At 37.1% G+C, this 21,346-nt stretch overlaps 2 protein-coding genes and 1 pseudogene across 2 annotated transcripts; all 3 read right to left on the reverse strand.

Annotated features, from left to right (window-relative positions):
* Positions 1-158: 158 nt before the first annotated feature.
* On the reverse strand, positions 159-4,278 carry seta (SET nuclear proto-oncogene a). The gene is made up of 8 exons (XM_042761592.1): positions 3,983-4,278; positions 3,113-3,170; positions 2,854-2,996; positions 2,668-2,771; positions 2,474-2,587; positions 2,202-2,373; positions 1,082-1,203; positions 159-951 (listed from the first exon to the last, which is right to left on the reverse strand). Exons 1-8 carry the CDS (start codon positions 4,053-4,055, stop codon positions 928-930), a joined length of 810 nt encoding a protein of 269 aa, XP_042617526.1. The 5' UTR covers positions 4,056-4,278; the 3' UTR covers positions 159-927.
* On the reverse strand, positions 4,085-9,501 carry LOC109086962 (palmitoyltransferase ZDHHC12-A-like). The gene is made up of 7 exons (XM_042763008.1): positions 9,296-9,501; positions 8,039-8,175; positions 7,764-7,951; positions 7,565-7,612; positions 5,664-5,846; positions 5,449-5,546; positions 4,085-4,386 (listed from the first exon to the last, which is right to left on the reverse strand). Exons 1-7 carry the CDS (start codon positions 9,390-9,392, stop codon positions 4,085-4,087), a joined length of 1,053 nt encoding a protein of 350 aa, XP_042618942.1. The 5' UTR covers positions 9,393-9,501.
* A 579-nt stretch (positions 9,502-10,080) lies between these two features.
* LOC109086963 lies at positions 10,081-17,988 on the reverse strand (annotated as a pseudogene).
* Between the last annotated feature and the right edge of the window lie 3,358 nt (positions 17,989-21,346).

Consider the following 21,346-nt stretch of genomic DNA (forward strand, 5'->3'; position numbering starts at 1 on the left):
AACCACACTTTATGACATTTAATAAAGCTATTTTATGGGGAATATTTAATGGCTTTGTTCTTGACCCAAGGGATATTAAAATATGGCGTCCCATTGACTTTTTTTTTTTTTTTTAAACAAACCATTTTAACCTTTATTTTATTTTCTTAGCAACCGGATGAATCCCAAACATGGTGTTTTATTTGAAAACCAACCCAACAGTTCGAAGTGTCTTACACGGTAATACAACCACTACATAAAAAAAAAAAAAAGTTGAAGAGAAAGTTACAGGCATGATTTGATTCCTTTTTTTTTTTTTTTGATTATTTTATTTTCTTTATCAAAAATGTAATCCATTTCAAATCTGGTGAATGTCTGTAAAACAAGACAAGATAAAAATCAAAGACTCGATGATGGTGTCCACATACCCTCTCTTTCCTCAGCCCTCCTGAAACCGGGATTCACTACCATGAAGGGTTTAAACACCGAGAATAAAGTAACGAAACGGTGGAGAACGCTAGAGCTAGCCGATCGCTGCGCACCATGGCTTCCGTTCAATTAACCACACAAAACTTTAACAGGAAGAAAATCAATCATATTTGTACATATATATATTAAAAAAAAGAAAACCAACAAACAGAAAACACTATTCGCAAGTCTACTCCAGACAACGTGTGGCCGATAACTACAGTGTTTTGCTTTTTACCTCGAAATGCATTTGGAAATTGAGATGGTAGACGCCACGTCGGCAAGATTTCGCAGTCAGTTTATTGTGAGTCTGTTCGGGGGACTTCAACACGGCAAGTTCAGGATAGAGGAAAGATGGAGCTCAAAACCGAAAACAGAGGAAAACGAAGCATCTTGCTCCCCGAAAAACAACAAAAAAGCCAAAGAAGCAATTTGGAAACCGGACTGGAGAAATGTGGATGATATTCCTCTATTCAAGCTTCAGTCATCCTCGCCATCGTCATCCTGAAATAATAAAGGTGGCACAGTTAGTTAATGAGCGGTTCTTCAAATGATAAGACAATACTTGAAATTTAATGAAGAGGGACTAGACGCATTTAGAGACTTTCTACACGACCGCGAATTGGTTGCACACCTCTCCATCATCATCCTCCTCTTCCTCTCCATCATCTTCTCCCTCTTCATCAATATCATCCAGACCTTCCTCGTCTTCATCCTCATCCTCACCCTCTCCTTCCTCGTCCTCCATGTCTGTAAATTTTTGGGGTTTGTAGATGGTTTGGAATTGGTAATGAATTAGATTCCGCTGCATAAACTGGAAGAACTGCTCGACCGCGTCAATGGAACAACTGGAACGGAAACGTTCTACGACCAAATACTACAAACCAAGTCTACATGGGTTTAACCCCTTCACTGTCACCGTCCCACCTGTGGGACGCTTGGCGCTCTTTTTTGTTGTTGTCCTTTTTCTCTATAAATTCTTTTAGTAATCGTCAAATTATATATCATTTGAAAGCTTAGAAGCCCAAGATTCATTCTGTGAAAACCATTTGGAAATCGGACATTGCGTCACATGGAAATGGTACTTTAAAATCTTATGGCGGTCTCCTCCCCCTTAGTGGGCGGAGTCAAGGGTCATATTACAAAATGCATTACGATCTTTTAGAATCAAAACTTTTTATAATCTTGGCAACAAACATATCATTGGAAAGGTCTGAGTCTCAGGATTCCATATTTGGTGGTTATTTTGAGATAGAAGTAAAATTGACAGAGAAATCTAGAGATAAATTCATTTTTTGGTGGCTCCCAGTGCCTGTTTGTGGTATGACGCCCTAAATAAAATCTCACAGGAACCTCCATTTTTTTCATATCAACTTCAAATTTGGAACATAACTTATTTAGACACAAGGCTTTAATTTTATACCAATTTTAGAGTAAAACCTGTTATGTAAAATATTTATAATAAATAAAATTAAATATAGCACATTTTATTTACAGTACATTTAAACTTCTATAACTTTTTGATACTTTAATTTTTTGGAAAAATTCCACTTTTGCCAAAATCTGCTTTTCTTCTTTAAAAAGAGACCAACCTTAGGTCTATATTCCAAAGTATTCATAAAATACAACAATTTAAGTTTGGATAGTGCACTTTAATGCCTATTTTAAAAAATGGGGGGTGACAGTTAAAGGGTTAATCTGAATATTTTTAAAGCTTTCGCTTGTATGTGGGTATCGTTCCAGATGGGGTCTCACCAAGTAGTACTGAAGAGGATTCGGCCAGATGTCGTCTTTGATGACTTCGCCCAACTCGTCGGCGCCTGAATCGCTGTGATCAGTAAACCAGGTGAAGAAGCTCTCGGGTTCTTCGTGTTGCCTCTTCTTGCCCGCTTTACTCGGCGTCTGACTGGACCGACTTGTGAGGTCCTGCGAAAGAAGAAAGGATTCACGTTAAAAACCCAGTATGTGATAGAACTCCGTCACAGAGAAAAGAACTCTTAATAATAATAATAAACGTTATACATACTTTTCCCGGTTTCCATTTGATCTCTGTCGACTTTGAGGTGGGGTCTCCGCTTTCGTTCAGGTGGATTTCTTTGGAGAGGACTTTGTTCTCAAAATACATGTTTTCATCGAAATACTAAAATGCAATGGAGAACAGAGGATGAGGTATGGAAGCATAAACGCTCGAAGGCATGAAAGTGAATTTTTACCACTTACAAAATCTATTCTGTAGCCGGATTTGATGTCTTCAAACTCGGTCACCTCTACTCTGGTCAGATAGTGAAGCGCCTCCTCGTCCTCCTCTCCGAGAAGAGCGGAGACTAGAGAATCATGTCATATTAAATCAAACACTCATTGATTATTATGGTAGATGATAGTGGAATGATTTGTACAGGTGCTTACCTTGTGGGTGGTTGACGAATGTTGTGACCCAAAAGTTGGGGATTTTGGCTATGAGTTCTGACCTCTTCTGGAAGAACGGCTGGCGGAGTTTGTTGTATTTCTGTTCGACTTTGAGAATCTCCTCACTTGCTTGCTCGTTCAGTCTGGACAAGATCAGATAAATATGAATTAATAAAATCAATCATCTCCATTCACAATCATCACAGCATTGATTTAAACTTTCTTATCGCTGTAATTCATTCAATGTAGTTTTACAAACCTGTCAATTTCATTCTGTACTTCATCGATGTGCTCGATGGCTTCTTGTTGCTCTTTTTCTAAATGAGAAAACAGAGTTAAGGAAAAAAACAACAGGAAATATTTAACAAGCTAGCGCAACTAAAACGCTTGTATTCGCAATTCGCGCGTTTTAAGTAGAATTCAAAGATTTTTAAACTTAACACATGTGCATAGTTTCTTCGAAAAATTCGTATTATTCCCGGGAAAAAATTTTTTGTGAGCGAATGCAGTCTGATGCATTGAACTCGGAGGGAGCCGCGCGCGGATGCCGCGTGGTTTAAATGTGCACAGAATCGCTCGCGCTGCACCTGCTTCCGCCGCGAACCCACGGTCGATGCGGGAGAAAGTCGCTTCGGCGTTAATTTCTAGCATCGTTCGCCCGTTAAAGTGCATAAACAAGCATTAGCCCGTGCTACATCATGGCGGAGACGTGGCTCGGCTAGGCTAAAGCTAAAGCACAACAACAATAAAGCACCGCGATCGGACGCTTCCGTTCCCGCACGTTTCACGCTCTCTAACTGCACGCGCTTCTGCGAAAAGATCCGTTAGCGGGCAGAACAAAACAAACTCCCGCGCTTTGAGTTTCAAAATACAACGGTTTTTGTGTACGTCCTAATGGGGCTTTGTGGCGCGCTTAGTTCGCAGAAATCAAACATGGCCTCCTCCGCCGGCTGCTGCCGTCCCTCCGCGAAGACCAGACCCGCGGCCAAATTCAAGCACCGCACACCGCCACGGTCTACACAAACGAGTCACACTCGAGCCGCGGATATTTAACTAGCTACAATAGCGATTAAAACCCCGCTTGCGAGAGAAGAGAAAGTGAAAATGGCCGCCGATCGTCCTCGCTTACCTGAGGTCTCGTCCCCTCCGTCGTGGTTCGAGTTCAGTTCCTTTTTACTGACTTTAGCCGCTGAGGCAGACATGATTTCACTGATCGCGACGAGAGGAGTGTTCAGTGAGAATCAAGAGCTGTGGGTTTCAAACTCGTTGAGGTAGAAGATCGTCCTCCTTGAGCTCGGTTTCTTGAGACTGTAACAGGACGAGAATCGAGCGAGCCCGCGCTGCTGCTCCGCACACACACACTTACAGCGAGGAAACGAACGCAGATTCTCACGCGCTCTCTTTCGGACAGAACGCGCCCCTCACGAGCTCGAAAAATGAACTCCGCCTCTTCCAGAACAACCCGACGTCGGTCCCCGGACCTGCTCTCTGATTGGCCGGCGGCCGGTGGGGGCGGGGCTGCGCGTGGAACCGCTACAGAAAGGGCGGGATTTCAATGAAGCTTTCATAACATGTCATCTGAATAAAGGTAAAATGGTTCTAGACAAAAACAACACTGAAAATAAACACTCAGGACTATGTTTAATTGAATGGTTGTAGAATGGTTCTAGACTGAAAATAAACTGTCAGGACTATGTTGGAAAAAAAAATATTTAAAAATTTTTTTAATCAGTGGAGCTCTCACAACATGCAATCTGAATGTAGATAAAATGGTTGTAGACAAAAACAACACTGAAAATAAACAAACATGACTATGTAAGTTGTTGTTTAAACGTGTTATTTAAACAAATTTAAATCTTAGCAGTTTCAATAGAAATCTTAAAATTTCTTAAAATTTCTACGTAAATCTGCGCGAGGATGACGTCTTGAGCGTCGCGCTGGCGTCTGGCGCGTGAAGAACGTTCTAAAAATGCGGCGTTCACGTTAAACAACAACAACAACAACAACAACAAACAGTTAAACTTCTTGTTAAACTTCCTGAACCCTGTAGCTCCATCGATAGAAGTCGCGCAAGCAGAGGTGATAAGGTCATTTGTTTTCATTAATTGAAGTTGTGTTTAAACGATGATGCTTTTATTCATTTATATTATCACACACTCGTTTTGCATCATATGAAACACTTTTTGGTAATCTTTTTGAGTCATTTTGGAAGTTTTTCATTGGTTTGAGCATTGCTTCAAGTCTCACGAATCTTTGTTTTTTTGTTTAATTTCCAGGTATTATTTTATTTATTTTATTTTTTTTTTTATAAGAATCATTCATTAGCGAGTCAATACATATTGTGTACAAAAGTTTATTAAGTCACGTATAAAATTAACTAAAAGCGAGATTTAATTATGTCATCATCCAACAAACATCCTTCTGTTAATACCAAACACACCCAGTAATTGTGGCACTAGTTAATTTGAGTATCAAGTAGATACTGTACATGTTCCCTGCAGGTTTACTACATAAAGTGATGCAAATAAGCACCTGACATCAGTATTAGTAAAAACACGATTAATGCAGGGTTTGAGTATCAAGTAGATACTGTACATGTTCCCTGCAGGTTTTTTTCCGCGTCGGTGTGTCTGATGTAGATCCTCTCCCATGCCACCGTCCCGCAGGCGCAGCAGAAGTCCCACAGGTTTGGAGTCGGTGTGTCTTGTTTGGAGAGGGTTCTTCTGTGGGTCGGGTTGTTTTAGGTGTAGGATTGGTTGGGGTGAAGTGTGCTCTGGGGTGGTGTTGAGAAGTGGTTGAGGTTGAATAATATTTCTATGTGGTTCTCCTCCGCGTCGCAGTGCTTGAGGTACAGGATGCGCTGGCGGGACATGAACTCCCAGGTGGTGCTGTTCACCGAGGCCAGGTACAGGTGAATGCACAGCAGGAGCAGCACGACCACCGAAAAACGGGACCTTAACACCCACACTGTGGGTGCAGAGACCACGCCGGACCTTAAACACACACGCTCCGGAGTAATTCATAGTGGTTTTACTGGGAATGATTTGTATTTAACTGTGATGAGTGGGAATGTGATAATTAAATCAGCTTAATGAATAACCCAGTCGGACTGGGAACAATCAGTATTTCACAGTGATGAGGGGAAAGTGCTAATCAAATCAGCTTAATGAATATAATATATTACTATAAATATATAACTGCAGATATAAACTGCATAATGCAGGCGGTTTTCCAATTCTCCACATAACACTTCACCAAATATGATGATTTCCCTCAATGGAGGAGGGACCCCCCCCCATCCTTAAATTTTTTAAACAATTTATAAAGACACAAAAACACATTTTCATAATAATAAAATATATATATAAAAAAACATTTGATATGGGTTGAAAAAATGGAACCCCTGATAATTACTATGTTTATATTATTTTAAAGCTTACTCAACGATAGATCTGTACTGGTTATTATTTAATCAAATTTGGTCCCCTGTATATTAATATGTGATATATTATTTTTTTTTTATTGATATGTTATTTTTTTTTATTTTTTTTTTGTATTTTTTTTATTTTAATGTTTTTATTATTTTTTTTTTTATAATTTATTTTTTTTTTTTTTTTTATTTATTATTTAAATTAATTATTTATTTTAATAAAACCAACATGTATTTATACTTATTTTATTCACACATATTATTTTTAATCATTGAATCCCTTTATTTCTTTATTTATTAAAATCTATTTATTTCTATCAAAATGTATTTATTATTTATTTTATTAAAACATTATTTTAATCATTTTAATCACATTTTATTTATTATTTAAATAAAATGATCTATTTATTTGAAACATTCCTGTTAATTTTAGTTATCTATTACTTGTTTAAATTAAATTCTATTTATTTGTTTTTTATCATTATTTTTTTTTTTTTTTTTTTTATTTAAATTTATTTATTTTAATTATTTTTTTTGATAATTTTATTTTTATTTTACTTATTTAAATTAAATTATATTAATTATTTAATTTATTCACATAAATCTTTAGTTATTGTAATAAAATTTTATATTATTTTTATCATTTTATTTATTCTTATTATTTAAATCGAATTATCTATTGAATATATCTATTTGAATCATTTTCTGTTAATTTTAATCACATTTAGTTATTTATTACTTATTTAAATTAAATTCTATTTATTTATTTTTATCAAAATGTATTTTTATTTATTCAAATAAATCTTTATTTATTGTAATAATTTTATTTATTGACTTTTATTTATTAAAACAAAATTTATTTTATTATTGTTTATTACATTTATTTATTTATTTCAATCAAATTTGAGTTATTTTACGACTTTTTTTTATTTTAACAAATTTATTTTGTTAATCTTATTTCATATTATTTTTTTTTTTTTTTTTTTGTTTGTTTATTTCTTTCGTTCAGAAGTTTGTTTGAAAATTGCTTTATTATTTTTTTTTTTTTTATATAATTTATTTTGTTCCATCATGCAATGCAAAACTTTTCAAACTAAACACTGTGATGATCTCGTTAGTTTCATTTAATGATTATAAAATTTTTATAATATGTTATGTTACTTTAGTGTTAAAACATCTTTATATGAACTATACTTACATTCATACTTTAACTAAATTATCCTGCAGTCTGATCAAATAATAGGATATGAAGGGGATGTTAAAACACAGACTCAGACTCACCATGAAGCCTGTAAACCCCAAGATACAGCCACAAACTTTACATTCATACTTTAACTAAATTAGAAACCACGTTGTGATTTCCTACTCACCCAACCACAGTTGTATATCCAGGGATCATATGATGGGACACCAAAACGGTTGTCTATGCGGTTACAATTTTTGTACGTGACTGGTCCATAATCGGGTTTATGGTTTTTACAGTAGAGTGGAAGTGACACAGTTGTCTATCCAGGGAGAATTATGGTTGGACTTTATCGTGGAGCGAAAGCAGCGTTCAGGTTGATGAAGTACCAGTTTAAAGCAGTAGCCGCAGCGCCGCTGCTTTAAAGAACTGTGATCTTGAGGAATCATCTTCTCCAGTTCTTCATTACTCTCCACCAACGTTCCCTGAAAGAGCCCAGATATCTGCCTATATTAGATGAGTTATTACTCGAGTAGGATACTATCTCATACAGACGTTACTTTCAGAACTACCTTCGTGTCGCTGTCAGACAGAACAAAGCCAGGATCCATCAGAGACACAGTGAAGTACAGCAGTACAGAGAGCAGAACCACGGAGATGAAGACCACAGGCTGGAGCAGATCTCCTCTCTCCCGACACTTACCAAGATCTGCAGCAAAACAGCATTTTCACATTTCTTTTCAATATGTCAATATATAATATAATTTATAGAAAAATAAAATTAAATATTTTAAGTAATATATATATATATATATATATACACTGCCGTTTAAAAGTTTGGGATCGGTAAGATTTTTACAGAAGACTTTTCTGTTCATCATGGTTGCATTTATTTGATCAGAAATACAGAAAGAACTGTAATATTCTGAAATATTATTACAATTTAAAATAATGGTTTTCTATTTTAATATACTTTAAAATATAATTTATTTCTGCGATCAAAGCTGTATTTTCAGCATCATTACTCCAGTTTTCAGTGTCACATGATCTTCAGAAATCATGAAAATATGCTGATTTGTTTTTAATGTTGGAAACAGTGCTGATTAATATTGTTTTTGTAACCTGATACTTTTTTTTCAGGATTCTTTGATGAATAAAAGTTAAAAAAAAGTATAGCATTTATTCAAAAAAAGAAATCTTTTGTTACCGTTCAAAAGTTTAGGGTCAGTAGTTTTTTGTCTTTTTTTTTTTTTTTAAAGAAATTAATGCTTTTATTCAGCAAGGATGTGTTAAATTGATAAAAAGTGATAATAAACACTTATATTGCTAGAAAAGTCTAACAATATAAGTTTTTAATGAAGGCTGTTCTTTTTTACTGTAAACTTTTTTTCATCAAATGATCCTGAAAAAAAGTATCAAAAGTTCCAAAAAAATTCAGCTTTGATCACAGAAATAAATTATATTTTAAAGTATATTACAATAGAAACCATTATTTTAAATGGTAAAAATATTTTACAGAATTAAGTTTTTATTCTGTATTTTTTTTGTCAAATAAATGCAGCCACTTCTTTCAAACACGTTAAAATCTAACTGACCAAACTTTTGAACGGCAGAGTGATCATAATTATATATATAATATATATAATAATAATATATGATATATATAGATATATATATTTATAACATACATCATAAATTGTAATTAGATTTGAACCACACACACACACACAGCACACGACACAACACAACACCACCCACACAACACATACCAATGAATGTACCTGTGTTTATGCAGAAGACACAGGACGAAAAGTGTAAATTGTGTGTACCTGTGTTATGCAGAAACAGGACTAAAGTTGTGATCCAGGTCAGAATCACGTGAGCAGTCCGAACTAAACAACCTGATTTAAACATGTTCTTAGACATCCTGCGTCTTATTATATTAAAACACTTTAAACATAGCTAGATTATTAAACATACAAGTACTATTCTGTGTGTACTCTTATCACGAATTCATTAACACACAGTAAAACATTTTAAAACATATTTGTACTATTTTGTTTTTGAGATCGTCTAATTTTATGTTTTTTTTAATCGCTGTTTTTATTCCTCCGGTTCTTTCGTGTTGACATTTCCGCGTTTGGTTGGATTTCAAAATAAAAGTCATTATTTGACCGAGCGGGATTTCAAAATAAAAGTCCTCTTTCCCCCCCGAGCGGGATTTCAAAATAAGATTCTGTTAAATATTAATTGTCATAGAACTACTTATTTTAATTGATTAAATTAAAACTTTAGATTTTTTTAAGTGTACATAGTAATTGTTAGTTTATTAAAATCGCGTAAAATGCCAATATCATGTTTAAAATTGGAGAAGGAAATAGATTGCATTTCAGTGGTACATAAATACAGTGTTTTGAGCTGCAGATGGCAGTATTTAATGGACTTATTTCCAGAATAAACTAAAATATTGTTTTAGATAATATTTAAAATATTAAACAATTGGAATGTTTTTCCGAAATGATTTTAGTATATATATATATATACATACACATACACACACACGCATCATTAAAATTTGGAAGCATTTCTAAAAATCAAAAACAAAACAACATACTATGAATATTAAGTTTTTATTGAAAAAATAAATTACATTTAAGGATTTCTTTAAAAAAAAAAAAAATAATAATAAGACTAAAATAAGAACCACTCTGAAACAGAAATGCTGCTACAATGAAAATCTCTGACATAGTTGAATCATTAATTCCCAAGAACATCCTAAAGCCGTTTCCAGTGCTCCGGAACCACATCAGAACGGTCTCAACACAAACCTGTGCATTTATATGTTGACATTAGTGTACTCAAAACCCTCAATACTGCACGTAACCATATCATGTGAATTTATTACTCGAACATACGGTCCCCTTTACAGAAAACCCACCCTCTGACAACATTTACAGTCATTGCATTGCATTACATTCACAATTAACTAAAGCAATTAAAGTGCATTCCCTTTCAAATCATCCAGACATTATCTTAAGGCAAAGCTAAGAACATCAGTGTGCCGAGAACCACAATTAAGATTAAATTAGACAGCAGCTGAACTACTGAAACACAAGAACACACCGGCTTCTGAAACTCAGTCTGTGCAACACATCCTTCAAACTCTCGGATGCTACAACATAAATAAGTATCTGGTTATAAAGATGTATAAATATATTACTTTAGTCGATATAAAGCAGCATTAGAAAGAAAACGGGCAGTGCAACTTCAGTCAGCATGAGATAATGCATGCACTGCCTGACTGGATCATAACAGCACTTGATTCTTCTCGCAGTGGCACTTTACATGTATATGACGAAATACACGCTCACAATTGGTCCCTGATTTCAGCTTTCAAACATCGTTACCATTTTAGAATACTAAATAAATAATTAGATGTTCGTTGACAGCATCATCGTCCTCGCTCACATTCACAGAATGAGATGGCCTCCACACCTCAAAGTTCAGAAACCTCGAGATTTACGCCTCATGTCCGTTCATCAACTCCTCATCTCGACTGCACGCCTAACGTCATCTTGATGTGCTCGTACACTACGTAGCTGATGCTGACGGCCGGGATGACCTTCAGGAAGTTTGGGGTCAGGCCCCGATAGAGACCCGTGGGGCCCTCGGTCTTCATGATCTGCTTGAAGAGTCCCGTCATCGAGACCTGAGACGCGCCTTCAACCATAGCTGCAGAAATACAAACCGAACAATATTTAGTACATTTATGCATTATAAACTAGGGCTGCTCGATTATAGTAAAAGTCATAATCATATTTATTTTGGTCAATATTGAGAAAATGATTATTTATCATGATTACTCATTAACTTTGGAAATGTCATACATTAAAATTGAACTTAAAAGAAAAAAAAGCAGTGAATTTTCTTTAAGTATATATTAAAATTAATATTAAAATAAATATTAAACCAATAAGTTTACAATAAAATTAGAAATATGTAAATACATTAAAATGTATTATTATATAGAAAAAAAAAGAATATTAAAAAAGCAAATGTATTTTATATATATATCTATATATATATATATATATATATATATAAATATATATATATATAATAAACATAAAAATGTGCATTTTAAAAAAAATGTATTAATATCTGTTAAATAATATAAATAAAATTTATATTAAAACATTAAATTAAATGCATTATATAAATGTATTAAATAAGAAATTAAATGTATTAATATAAAACATATTAAATAAAATGTATATTAAATATATAAACATACATTTAATGTATTAATGTGTTATATTAAATAAAATTTATTAAAAATAAATAAAATATTAAGCAATAAATAAAATGTATTAAATATATAATTATTAAAAGAGATGATATATTATTTACAGCTGTTATAAAGCATAAACCTCACCTTGCGCCTGCATGCGTGTTCGTACGTAAATAAAATATTAAGCAATAAATAGAAACCGTAATAGCAGAATGTCCGATCTTGTGGCGCCGGGTGGTCCCCGCTGCTCGTAGCTTGGAAACGTATAAATTTCTTCATACATAAATAAAATATTAAGCAATTAATAAAGCATAAATGTATTAAAATGAGCAATAAATGAAATCTAGTAATAAAATGTATTAAATATATAATTATTAAAAGAGATGATATATTATTTACAGCTGTTATAAAGCATAAACCTCACCTTGCGCCTGCATGCGTGTTCGTACTGCGGGTTTGGCGGGTGTATTGGGAGTCGTACCGCAGGCTAGCAGCACAAACACACCCGGATGTCCGTTCTCCGTGCCGTAGCGCTGAAGCCAAGTGTTCTTTAACGTCTATCAAGAGCAGAAGAGGAAATACAATGAGCTTTCTCCCTTCACGAGTGACGGCAGCAGTGACCGCTTTAGTTTGTGTTCCTCTGCTCACCTCATACACGGCCAGGTCGATGCCGTACACGGCCAGGTCGATGCCGGCGTACGGGATGATGCCCAGCATGTTGGGGACGTAGCCTTTGTAGACTTCAGGATCTGTTTGGCACAGTCTGAGATGCCCTTGTACTTGTACTTGTTTCTTATTTCTAGGCGGGTTTTGGGAATTTTGAGGGAATGGAATTAAGGGGGTTTGATTTTTTTGTTTTTTGACAGCTTAATCTTAAAACTATGTCTGAATTACAAATTAAAATAGCAACTAAAGATCTTTAAGGTTAATCTGACACCTCACCTCCATGGGGTAGATGGTGCTCTGGGCGATGACTCCTGCCAGGGAACCTGCTACAAAACGCTCGCTGATCCCCAGAGTTTCCTGATTGCTTCCCATCAGACGTTTAATCTGTTGATGAAGAAAAGCGGTTCATTTAATGCAGCAGGATTTGAGTGGCATTTACACACAAAGCAAACATGTGATCAGCTGAGAATAAAAGTGGAAAACCTGTATTACCCCATTCAGTATGACTATACAATAATAATAATAATAATAATAATAGCCCATTATTTTAATGCTCACCCCATAAATTAAAAAAATAAATAATTTTTTTCAGGATTCTATGTTTTTTTCAGGATTCTATGAAATATATATATAGATATATATATATATATATATTATATATATATATATATTACAACCACAATAAAATATTATAGTGATTATAAATAGTATAATATTAATATTAATTAATAATAATAATTTACAGAATGGTAAATTGATATTTTAGTATTATTGATATTCTTTTATAGTTTTTGTTAATATCTTGAATTACATTTTTCGATTTTGTTTTTCATTTTAGTTTTAATTAAAATTGCAGTAATTTTTTTAGCAATGATTTTTGTAATATTTAAAATATAATATTATATATATATATATATATATATATATATATATATGATATATATATATATTGTACATGTTTTTTCAAGTTTAGTTTTTTAGTTATTTGATTTGAATTATCATTAGTACTTCAATTTTAAAAAATAAAAAAAAATAGAAAATGATAGCCAATAACTATCTATAAAAATACGTAAAAAAAATATATAATAATAATAAATAAAAAAAAAAAAATCTATATATATATATATATATATCTATATATATATATATATATATATTATAATATATTATATATATATATATAGCATATATTATCTACTAACACTGTTTTTTTTTTTTTTTCAGTTTTCAATAGTTCATTTCATTTCAAGTAATTAATATTTTTTATGATTTTAGTTGATGATAATAAGCCTGTTTCTTCATTTTCAAACATTAACTATAAAGCTTTAATTTTGGAATTGCATTGAAAAAGCAGCAATTTTACATCACTATGCTTCTCAGCATCATCTCTGGTCTATTACCTGCTCATAAGCCATGAATTTGAGGGCCGACTCAGGCGCGATTTTGACGACATTGACGCCGTTGCCCCTCCATAACGAACGCATCCCTCCTTCCTTGACCATCTGTGCGAGACCACTCATGATACACATGCTGTTTCCATGAGATCCATGCACCTAAAGCAGAAGAGCCAACAATATAGATATAAAATATACACAACAACAATCTAGTTTTTCAGAATAGTGTGTCAATATTAACAGATGATATCATACGTTTACAGTTTTAATGAACGGATTGATGCGTTCAATTAAAACTAGAGCAAAGTTAAGTATTTCGGAATATGTAGGTAAAAGGTTTGGGCCTGATTTCACTGAACTATCAAAGTCCGATTGAGTAACAGCTGACGTAGAACATGACACAGATCTTCACTATCGCTCGGGAGGTGACAGCATCAAACGTTATCTCGTCTCTGACCAATCAGAGCGCAGCACAGAGGGTGCGCTCGACTCCAAGGATTCTGATTGGTCGCCTGACTGGACTGTAGAACTATTCAGAGTCCAAATGCTTTCACTGGAACATACATCTTTGCAAGTAATTCTGAGGTGTGTGCGCCGCCGTACCTGCATGAGGACTTTGAGTCGGTCGAGCGGAGCAGTGAAGGTTCGGGAAACGGCTCCAGCGCCTCCGCCGGCGGCCAGATGTCTCCACCACATCCCCGTCATGTGTTTGTCTGATGTGAAGTAATCTCGTGTGGGTCATTTTTTTTCTCTCATAGATGGTATGTATGCATAAGTTCAGATCAGCAGCATGGTTAAAGACAACTGACAATATACAGCGTTTTCAGTAAACAACAACTACACTCTAAAAAACATACTCCATTAATCTCCTTATTTACATTAAATACCACTGCAGTCTAATTTCATCTTTAATTCAGTGTGTTACGTGCCATTAATTGTTTGTGAAATCTGCTATCAATTTCAAAGTGAAAATGGTTTCAAAGCAATGTACAAAAAATAGTTTTTAAAGTTGTAAATAAAAAAAACAAAACAATGAACTAGTTTATTGTAATGTGTTAAATTTACTAGTGAAAATTATTTTTAATACATTAAGTAAAAAAGTATTTTTCAAATTTGTAAATAATGTTTTGGAAAAAAAAAATGCTTCAGTTTTTCTACTCATAAATTTCACATTTAATTCAATGTGATACTTGTCGTTTCTTTACAATTATTTGTGAAATTCACTAGCAATTTCTGAATAAAAATTGTTTTAAAGTAAATCCTACACTAAAAATGTATTTTTCAAAGTACATAATTAAAAAAAAAAATTACTGGAGTGTGTTTTACAAGAAAATACTATTTCAGTCTAATCGGACATTTAATTCAATGTATTATCTGCCATGTCATTGTAATTAGTTGTGAAATTAACTCATTTTAAGTGAATTTTTTAAATAAAAAAAAAAAAAAATAAAAAAAATTTTTTTCCAAGTTGTAAATAAAACAAAGATTATTGCAGGATGTTTTAACAAAAACAAAACAATTTCTGTCTTTCTACTTCAAGATTTCACTTTTAATTCAGTGCGTTACTTGCCATTTCTTTGTAATCATCTGTGAAATTTACTAGCAATTTCAGAGTGTAAATCATTTCTACACCAGATTCAATTTTTGTAAAGTGTAGTATTTCACATGAGTGCAAATATAAACCGCAAGAGAACTAAAGTGCAAGACCTTGGCAGCATCAGCGTGTGCGTCAGTCTGTGACGCTGACAAAACCTGAACCTAATCTGCGTGTTTTCACAGCGCCATTTGATCCAAAAAATCCATTGCGGACTTTACAAACTCATACAAAACTGATTGCAAACTCGTGCACATTGCATCAGACATCTGTCTGCGCGCTGAACTCTGCCTCGTGAGAACAAAGGCTGCAGTCCGGTCTAAACCGGAGCTCAATAACAATCTAAAGTAGCTTGTTGATATTGAACTACACCAAGTCTCCAAATCATCTAACTGTGAGTGTCCTGAACTGTTGCACAAGAAGGTGTCGCACAGTCAGTCCTGGTTTATTTGAGTGCCATGACACTTGATTTGCATGTTTAATGGATGGATTTATGCACAAACTCTGGCTGCTGTATTAATAGAAGGATTCTCTAGAGACAGACTGGATGATAGGTTATATCTATTAAATTGGACCCTGTCCTAGATCACGGTGTTCCTTTGGAGCTGGAGATATTTTAGGAAGTCGCGTTAGGACTGTCATCAAGCATATACCAGGCCAACGCTCTGAACTCATCCCAAAACCCAAACCAGCTTAATTAATGCACATTTCAAGGAATCTGAATCAAGCGAACATGTCACCCAGATCCCCATAATAATGTCTCTTTGCAGAAGACATGAATAAAGCAGCTTCTGCTAATCAAGATTGTCTAGGATTTGGACCGGTGTTAGTTTGAGTTCAGGATTTGTGTGGGAGGAACCGCTTACCGTCGAGTGTTTCCAGTACAGGATGATTTCGGGAATGTTTTCGGCAGGCTGCAACGTGGGAGACTTCTTCCATTCGTTCCAGTCGACAGTCATCGTGCCGTTTTTGTCCATGCTGCGTGAGAGAAATGAGAAATAGGACAGAAAGAAGATCGTTTAGAGCCTGTTAATTAACTTTACAGTTAATTTAAGAGATGATAAAACTTCCAACAAAGCTGTGACTCGGTCCATTCAGAGATAAAATGGTCAAGAGGTCACTGCATTTATAGAGTCATAAACAAAGGGTTTGGTTTCTCTGTAATGTACAGTAATAAACAATTACTACAATAAATTCCAGTGAAATTACAGGTCAAATTAAGCTAATAATGCAAAAAAAATAATTATAAAGCAATAAAAAAAATTAACCGATAAAGCTTTTGTTGTGTCTAAAATAGTGAAAATTAGAGGTAAATGACAGTGGTTTTAAGACTTCACCACGATTATTAAAAGTCAAAGCCCTACCAGAAAACATAAGTGCATTAATGTCCATTTTTATTGAAAAAATATTTCACCTTTGAAGGACTCTCTCTGCTTGCTGGAGGGAAATATGAACGCCAAGATCCCGCAGTGAGTTCACGATGTCATCGGCGCTCACTTGACCTGATGTGGAACAAATAATTAAATGTCAGCGATTTTAATTCAGCAAGTTGCGGGTTTATGATTCTGAAGTGTTGCATTGAGGTATAATACCAGCAATCTTCCTGTCCAGGCTTTTAAAGACCAGCTTCAGGTCTTTCTCGTGGTCTTGGAGGTAGTGAACAAACTCTTCGAAGTCCAGCTGTCCATCATGCTCCTTCTCTTGAGTTTTCATGGTTTTCTGTGGGGAGGAAATTGAAAAGATGACAATTTAATGCAAGAAAATCCAACGCAGCTCAGCAGAAATCAGCAGAAGTTAATGTGTGAATGTCAACACCTGGCAAACTAGAACAATTAAAAACCTCGTTCAAATCATTTTAACCACTGACATAGACTCCTTAGACTCCTCTTTGATTGTAATGACTGAATGCATTCTCAAGAACACATGTTCATGAGATGATAATCATATTTGTACACTCATCCAGATGATGAACTGATTGTTTTGGTGAAACTGCACCACTAGGGGCGCCATACAGCATTCAGTTCAAGGACAACGACATTCAAGTAAAATGTATAAGTTATAGTGCTATTGATGTGGTTAGACATTAGACTCATTACTGATATACTTTAATTAGTCGATAGTAATAAAAACGCGCGTTTTTTTTAAGTTTTCGTGCTGGGAAACTCCATATATGGTCAATTCGAACGGCTGCGCGAGCGCGCGCAGGGGAACGGAACGTGCACAGGAATAATTAAATAACTAAACTACGTTTTAGTTTAATCAGTTTAACTTATTAAGTTACATCACAGTGAAAAAATATGTATATAGATGGCTGGATTTTCCTACCTTACTCCATTTTCGGTATGTGGAGAATTCCTGCGACGGCAGAAGGACGCTGAGGGACTTGAGCGACTTGAGCTCGGACGGTAATCCGTTAGATTCAAAATACTCCACCTCGACTTGATCTGAATTATGGACGGGGACATAAAGGCACAGGCACAGCATCTTGAAAATGATAAAAGTCTTCGACAATAAATAAATAAATAACACTCTCGCCAGCCGGCGATTAAACGCTGAAATGCCGGTAAAACGCCTGATCACGTTAAGAAAACTCCTTAGACACGCCCATTGAGTGAGCGGTGGACTCTGATTGGTCAGCGCGTTTTGAACCAGAGTCAGAACGTCCAATCACGGGTGAAAGCAATGCTCGTATGTAAATGAGACCCTCCTCTTTTACTACGCACGGCGCGGACTGAATGAGCTGCAGAATTAATAATAATAATAATAATAAAAGTAAGTAGGTCTCGTATGTAATTAAAGCTCTCCTGTTTTGGTAAGGAGGTGCTGCGGTGACGTCACCGTATATGGGAACACCTTCGGGTGTGTACGAATGTCTGAAGCCCTATCCCATCTCGCCAATCCTATTGGCCAAATAGCGCTTGGCACCGCCTTACGCATGCGTACGCATCGTATACCCGGGTGCCGCGCGCTATTTCGCTCAGATTTCATGAACTGAAGAGAAGAACGCTATCAGGTATGGAACGGCCGGGACCACAGCATCTCGTTCCCTATTCAGGGAACTGTGGTTACATACGTAACCGAGATGTTCCCTTCATAGGTCACTTCGATGCTGCTGCGGTGGTGACGTCACCGTATGGGAACCCTATACCATAACGCCTCGGACGTACCTGATAGCTGGGATCCAAGGAAGCATCTGCTCAAGCGGAGAGAACCCTGGAGCCAGGAGCCGTCCTTACATCCAGACTGTAAAAACTTTATAAAAGTGCTCGGTGAGGACCATCCTGCCGCAGCACAGATATCAGCCATAGAAGATCCACTGAGGGCCGCCTGAGAGAGGAAGCGCGACTGCTCTAGTGGAATGAGCTTTTGACCCTAGAGGAGGAGGCGAGACCGCGCGCCTCATAGGCTAAAGATATTGCCTCCACCAACCAATGGGACATGCGTTGCTTTTGTGACAGCATGGCCTCTATTATTATGTCCAAAACAGACAAACAGCTGGTCGGACTAACGCCATGAGGCTGATCGATCGACATAAGTCTTAAGCGCTCTGACAGGGCAAAGACTTAGATCTTCTGATCCTATCCCAGCCAGGGGGTAAAGCCTCCAGGACCGTCTGCTGAAAATGAAAGGGGTTCGAAGCGACTTTAGGGACATAATTAGGCCTCGGTCGCAGCAATACCTTTCACAAGAGCCTGGTGCAAAATCCATGCACGACGGCGAAACAGAAAGAGCCTGTAAATCCCCAACTCTCTTGAGGGAGGATAAGGCCATAGGAAGAACTGTCTTCAAGGTCAGGATTTTATCCGGTACGGTTTCCAAGGGCTCAAACGGATGTCCTGATAGACCTTGCAGTACAATAGATAAATCCCATGAGGGAACTCGCACAGGGCGGAAAGGCCTCAGCCGTCGCGCACTTGTGAAAATAAAGCGACGACGAGAGCCAGCGGATGACGGCCCCCATGAAGCACCATCCATATATAGCACGTGGTTAGCTGAAATGGCTGCCACCATAAACTTTCAAAGTTGCTGGCGTTACGCCATCAGAGAAACGGTCTTGAAGGAACTCCAGTACTGAAGCCACTGGGCAGTAAACTCGGGTCTATACTACGAAAACCACACCAGGTCGTAAACAGCTTCCATTTGAAAGCATAATAAGCGTCTCGTAGATGCGTGCTCTGGAATTCATAATAGTCTCGGAGGTTTCCGCAGGGAGTAGAAAGACCGGGACATCATGTAACTCACTCCGCTCAGAGGCCACGCCCACAGTTTCCACAGATCTGGCTATCGGGTGCCAAATCATCCCTCGTGCTTGCGATAGTAAGTCCTGTCTGAGGGGAATCTCCCATGGATGAGCCCACTATTAGGGACTGACCAGTTCGCCGCAAACCACGGCTCGTGGTGGGCCACCCACGGAGCACACCAGCAGCAGCTGCTCCACTCTGTCCAGCCGTATCCCTGGACAACACCGCTGGAATTAAACGAATTGGAGGAAAAAAGCATACAAGCTGGTCCTGGGCCAATCGTTGTGAGCCTAACGCATCCAGGCCTAGGGGCGATGGAGGGGACATAGGGCAATGAACAACCACAGGGGCAATGCGTAGTCGTGCTCGACGCGAATAAGTCCACTCTCGCCTCTCGCAAATACTCCTGCCATAAAAGGCTCACCGTCTGTGGGTGTAATCTCCATTCCCCTGCTCCAGAGTCTGTCTGGATAGCAGATCCCGCTCCGACGTTCAAACGTCCGGGGGACATGAATGCTCGGATCGATAGAAATCTGTTCCGAGACCAAAAAGAAGAATACTTCCTCGCCAGCCTGCACAGGGGGAGCCGAGAGCGTAACCCTCCTTGATGATTCAGGTCTTTACTGCACAAACCGCCATGTTGTCTGACCTGAGTAGTTACATGACGGCCGGTCAGCAGATTGAGAAATACTGGAGAGCTAGAAAAACTGCCAGTAGTTCCAACCTGTTTATGTGCCAACCGCGTTGTGTCGCTGTCCCACTCCATGAGCTGGGCGCCCTTGACAAACAGCTCCCCAAACGGTTCAAAGACGCGTCCGTCTGTGACAGTCTCTCTGGGGAAGCACAAATCCCCAGCCCGAACTCCGGCTAGAAGGAACTCGGTTGACATCCACTGTTTAGTGACATAACACACCTCCGTGTCACGAATCGTACGATGCGAAGGAAAACAACGGGGGTGAAATGTTCTGACTTTGTCCACCACTGAAAAGGGCGCATGTGAAGTAAGCCCAGACGACTTACAGGGATGCCGCTGCCATCAGACCTAACAGCCTGAGACACAAAAACTCACCGTCACTGTGCGGCCTACTTTGAAGTGACGCACGCATGACGTGAGAGACTGAACGCGCAGGGAGAGATAGTTGGCTGTCATCGCGCGCAGAGAGAGTCCAAATCTATTCCCAGAAAGGTTATCCGTTGAGAGGGGATTTAAAACACTCTTCTGGAAAATTCGTGCATAAGCCAGGGCTTTTAAATGATTCAGCACTAAATCTCGGTGAGAGAGTGCTTGAGTCTGTGATTGAGATAGTAGCACCAGCCAATGTCCAAGTAATTCAACACACGAACGCCCTGGAGCCGCAACGGGGCCAGAGCTGCGTCCATGCATTTGGAAAAAGTTCGGGGGGAGCCAGGGCTAAGCCGAACGGAAGAACACGGTATTGATACGCTTTGCCTCTAAAGCGAATCTGAGGAACTTCCTGTGTCTCTTGATGATCTGAATATGAAAATATGCATCCTTCAGATCGATCGTGACAAACCAAGTGTTTGGTTGAATCTGAGGACAAAACATGGACTTTACGTTAACATCCTGAATTTTGCTCGTCCTGAGTGAAAGATTCAAACGGCGTAGATCCAATATGGGGTCGCAAAACGCCCCCTTTTTTTTGGTTACAAAAAAAATAGCGGCTGTAAAAACC

This window comes from Cyprinus carpio, chromosome A8 (genome assembly GCF_018340385.1).
Source record: "Cyprinus carpio isolate SPL01 chromosome A8, ASM1834038v1, whole genome shotgun sequence".
Lineage (NCBI taxonomy): Eukaryota > Metazoa > Chordata > Actinopteri > Cypriniformes > Cyprinidae > Cyprinus > Cyprinus carpio.

What these genes read in the sequence shown, in the direction of transcription:
- seta (XM_042761592.1), bottom strand. Translation starts at nt 4,055, where the DNA reads ATGTCTGCCTCAGCGGCTAAAGTCAGTAAAAAGGAACTGAACTCGAAC. An exon ending in CGGAGGGGACGAGACCTCAG is followed by an intron (nt 3,171 to 3,982) that starts GTAAGCGAGGAC and finishes TTTCTCATTTAG; the next exon opens with AAAAAGAGCAACAAGAAGCC. An exon ending in GTACAGAATGAAATTGACAG is followed by an intron (nt 2,997 to 3,112) that starts GTTTGTAAAACT and finishes GATCTTGTCCAG; the next exon opens with ACTGAACGAGCAAGCAAGTG.
- LOC109086962 (XM_042763008.1), bottom strand. Translation starts at nt 9,392, where the DNA reads ATGTCTAAGAACATGTTTAAATCAGGTTGTTTAGTTCGGACTGCTCAC. An exon ending in TGGGGTTTACAGGCTTCATG is followed by an intron (nt 5,847 to 7,564) that starts GTGAGTCTGAGT and finishes TGTGTGTTTAAG; the next exon opens with GTCCGGCGTGGTCTCTGCAC. An exon ending in AAAAAACCTGCAGGGAACAT is followed by an intron (nt 4,387 to 5,448) that starts GTACAGTATCTA and finishes CCCTTTCTGTAG; the next exon opens with CGGTTCCACGCGCAGCCCCG.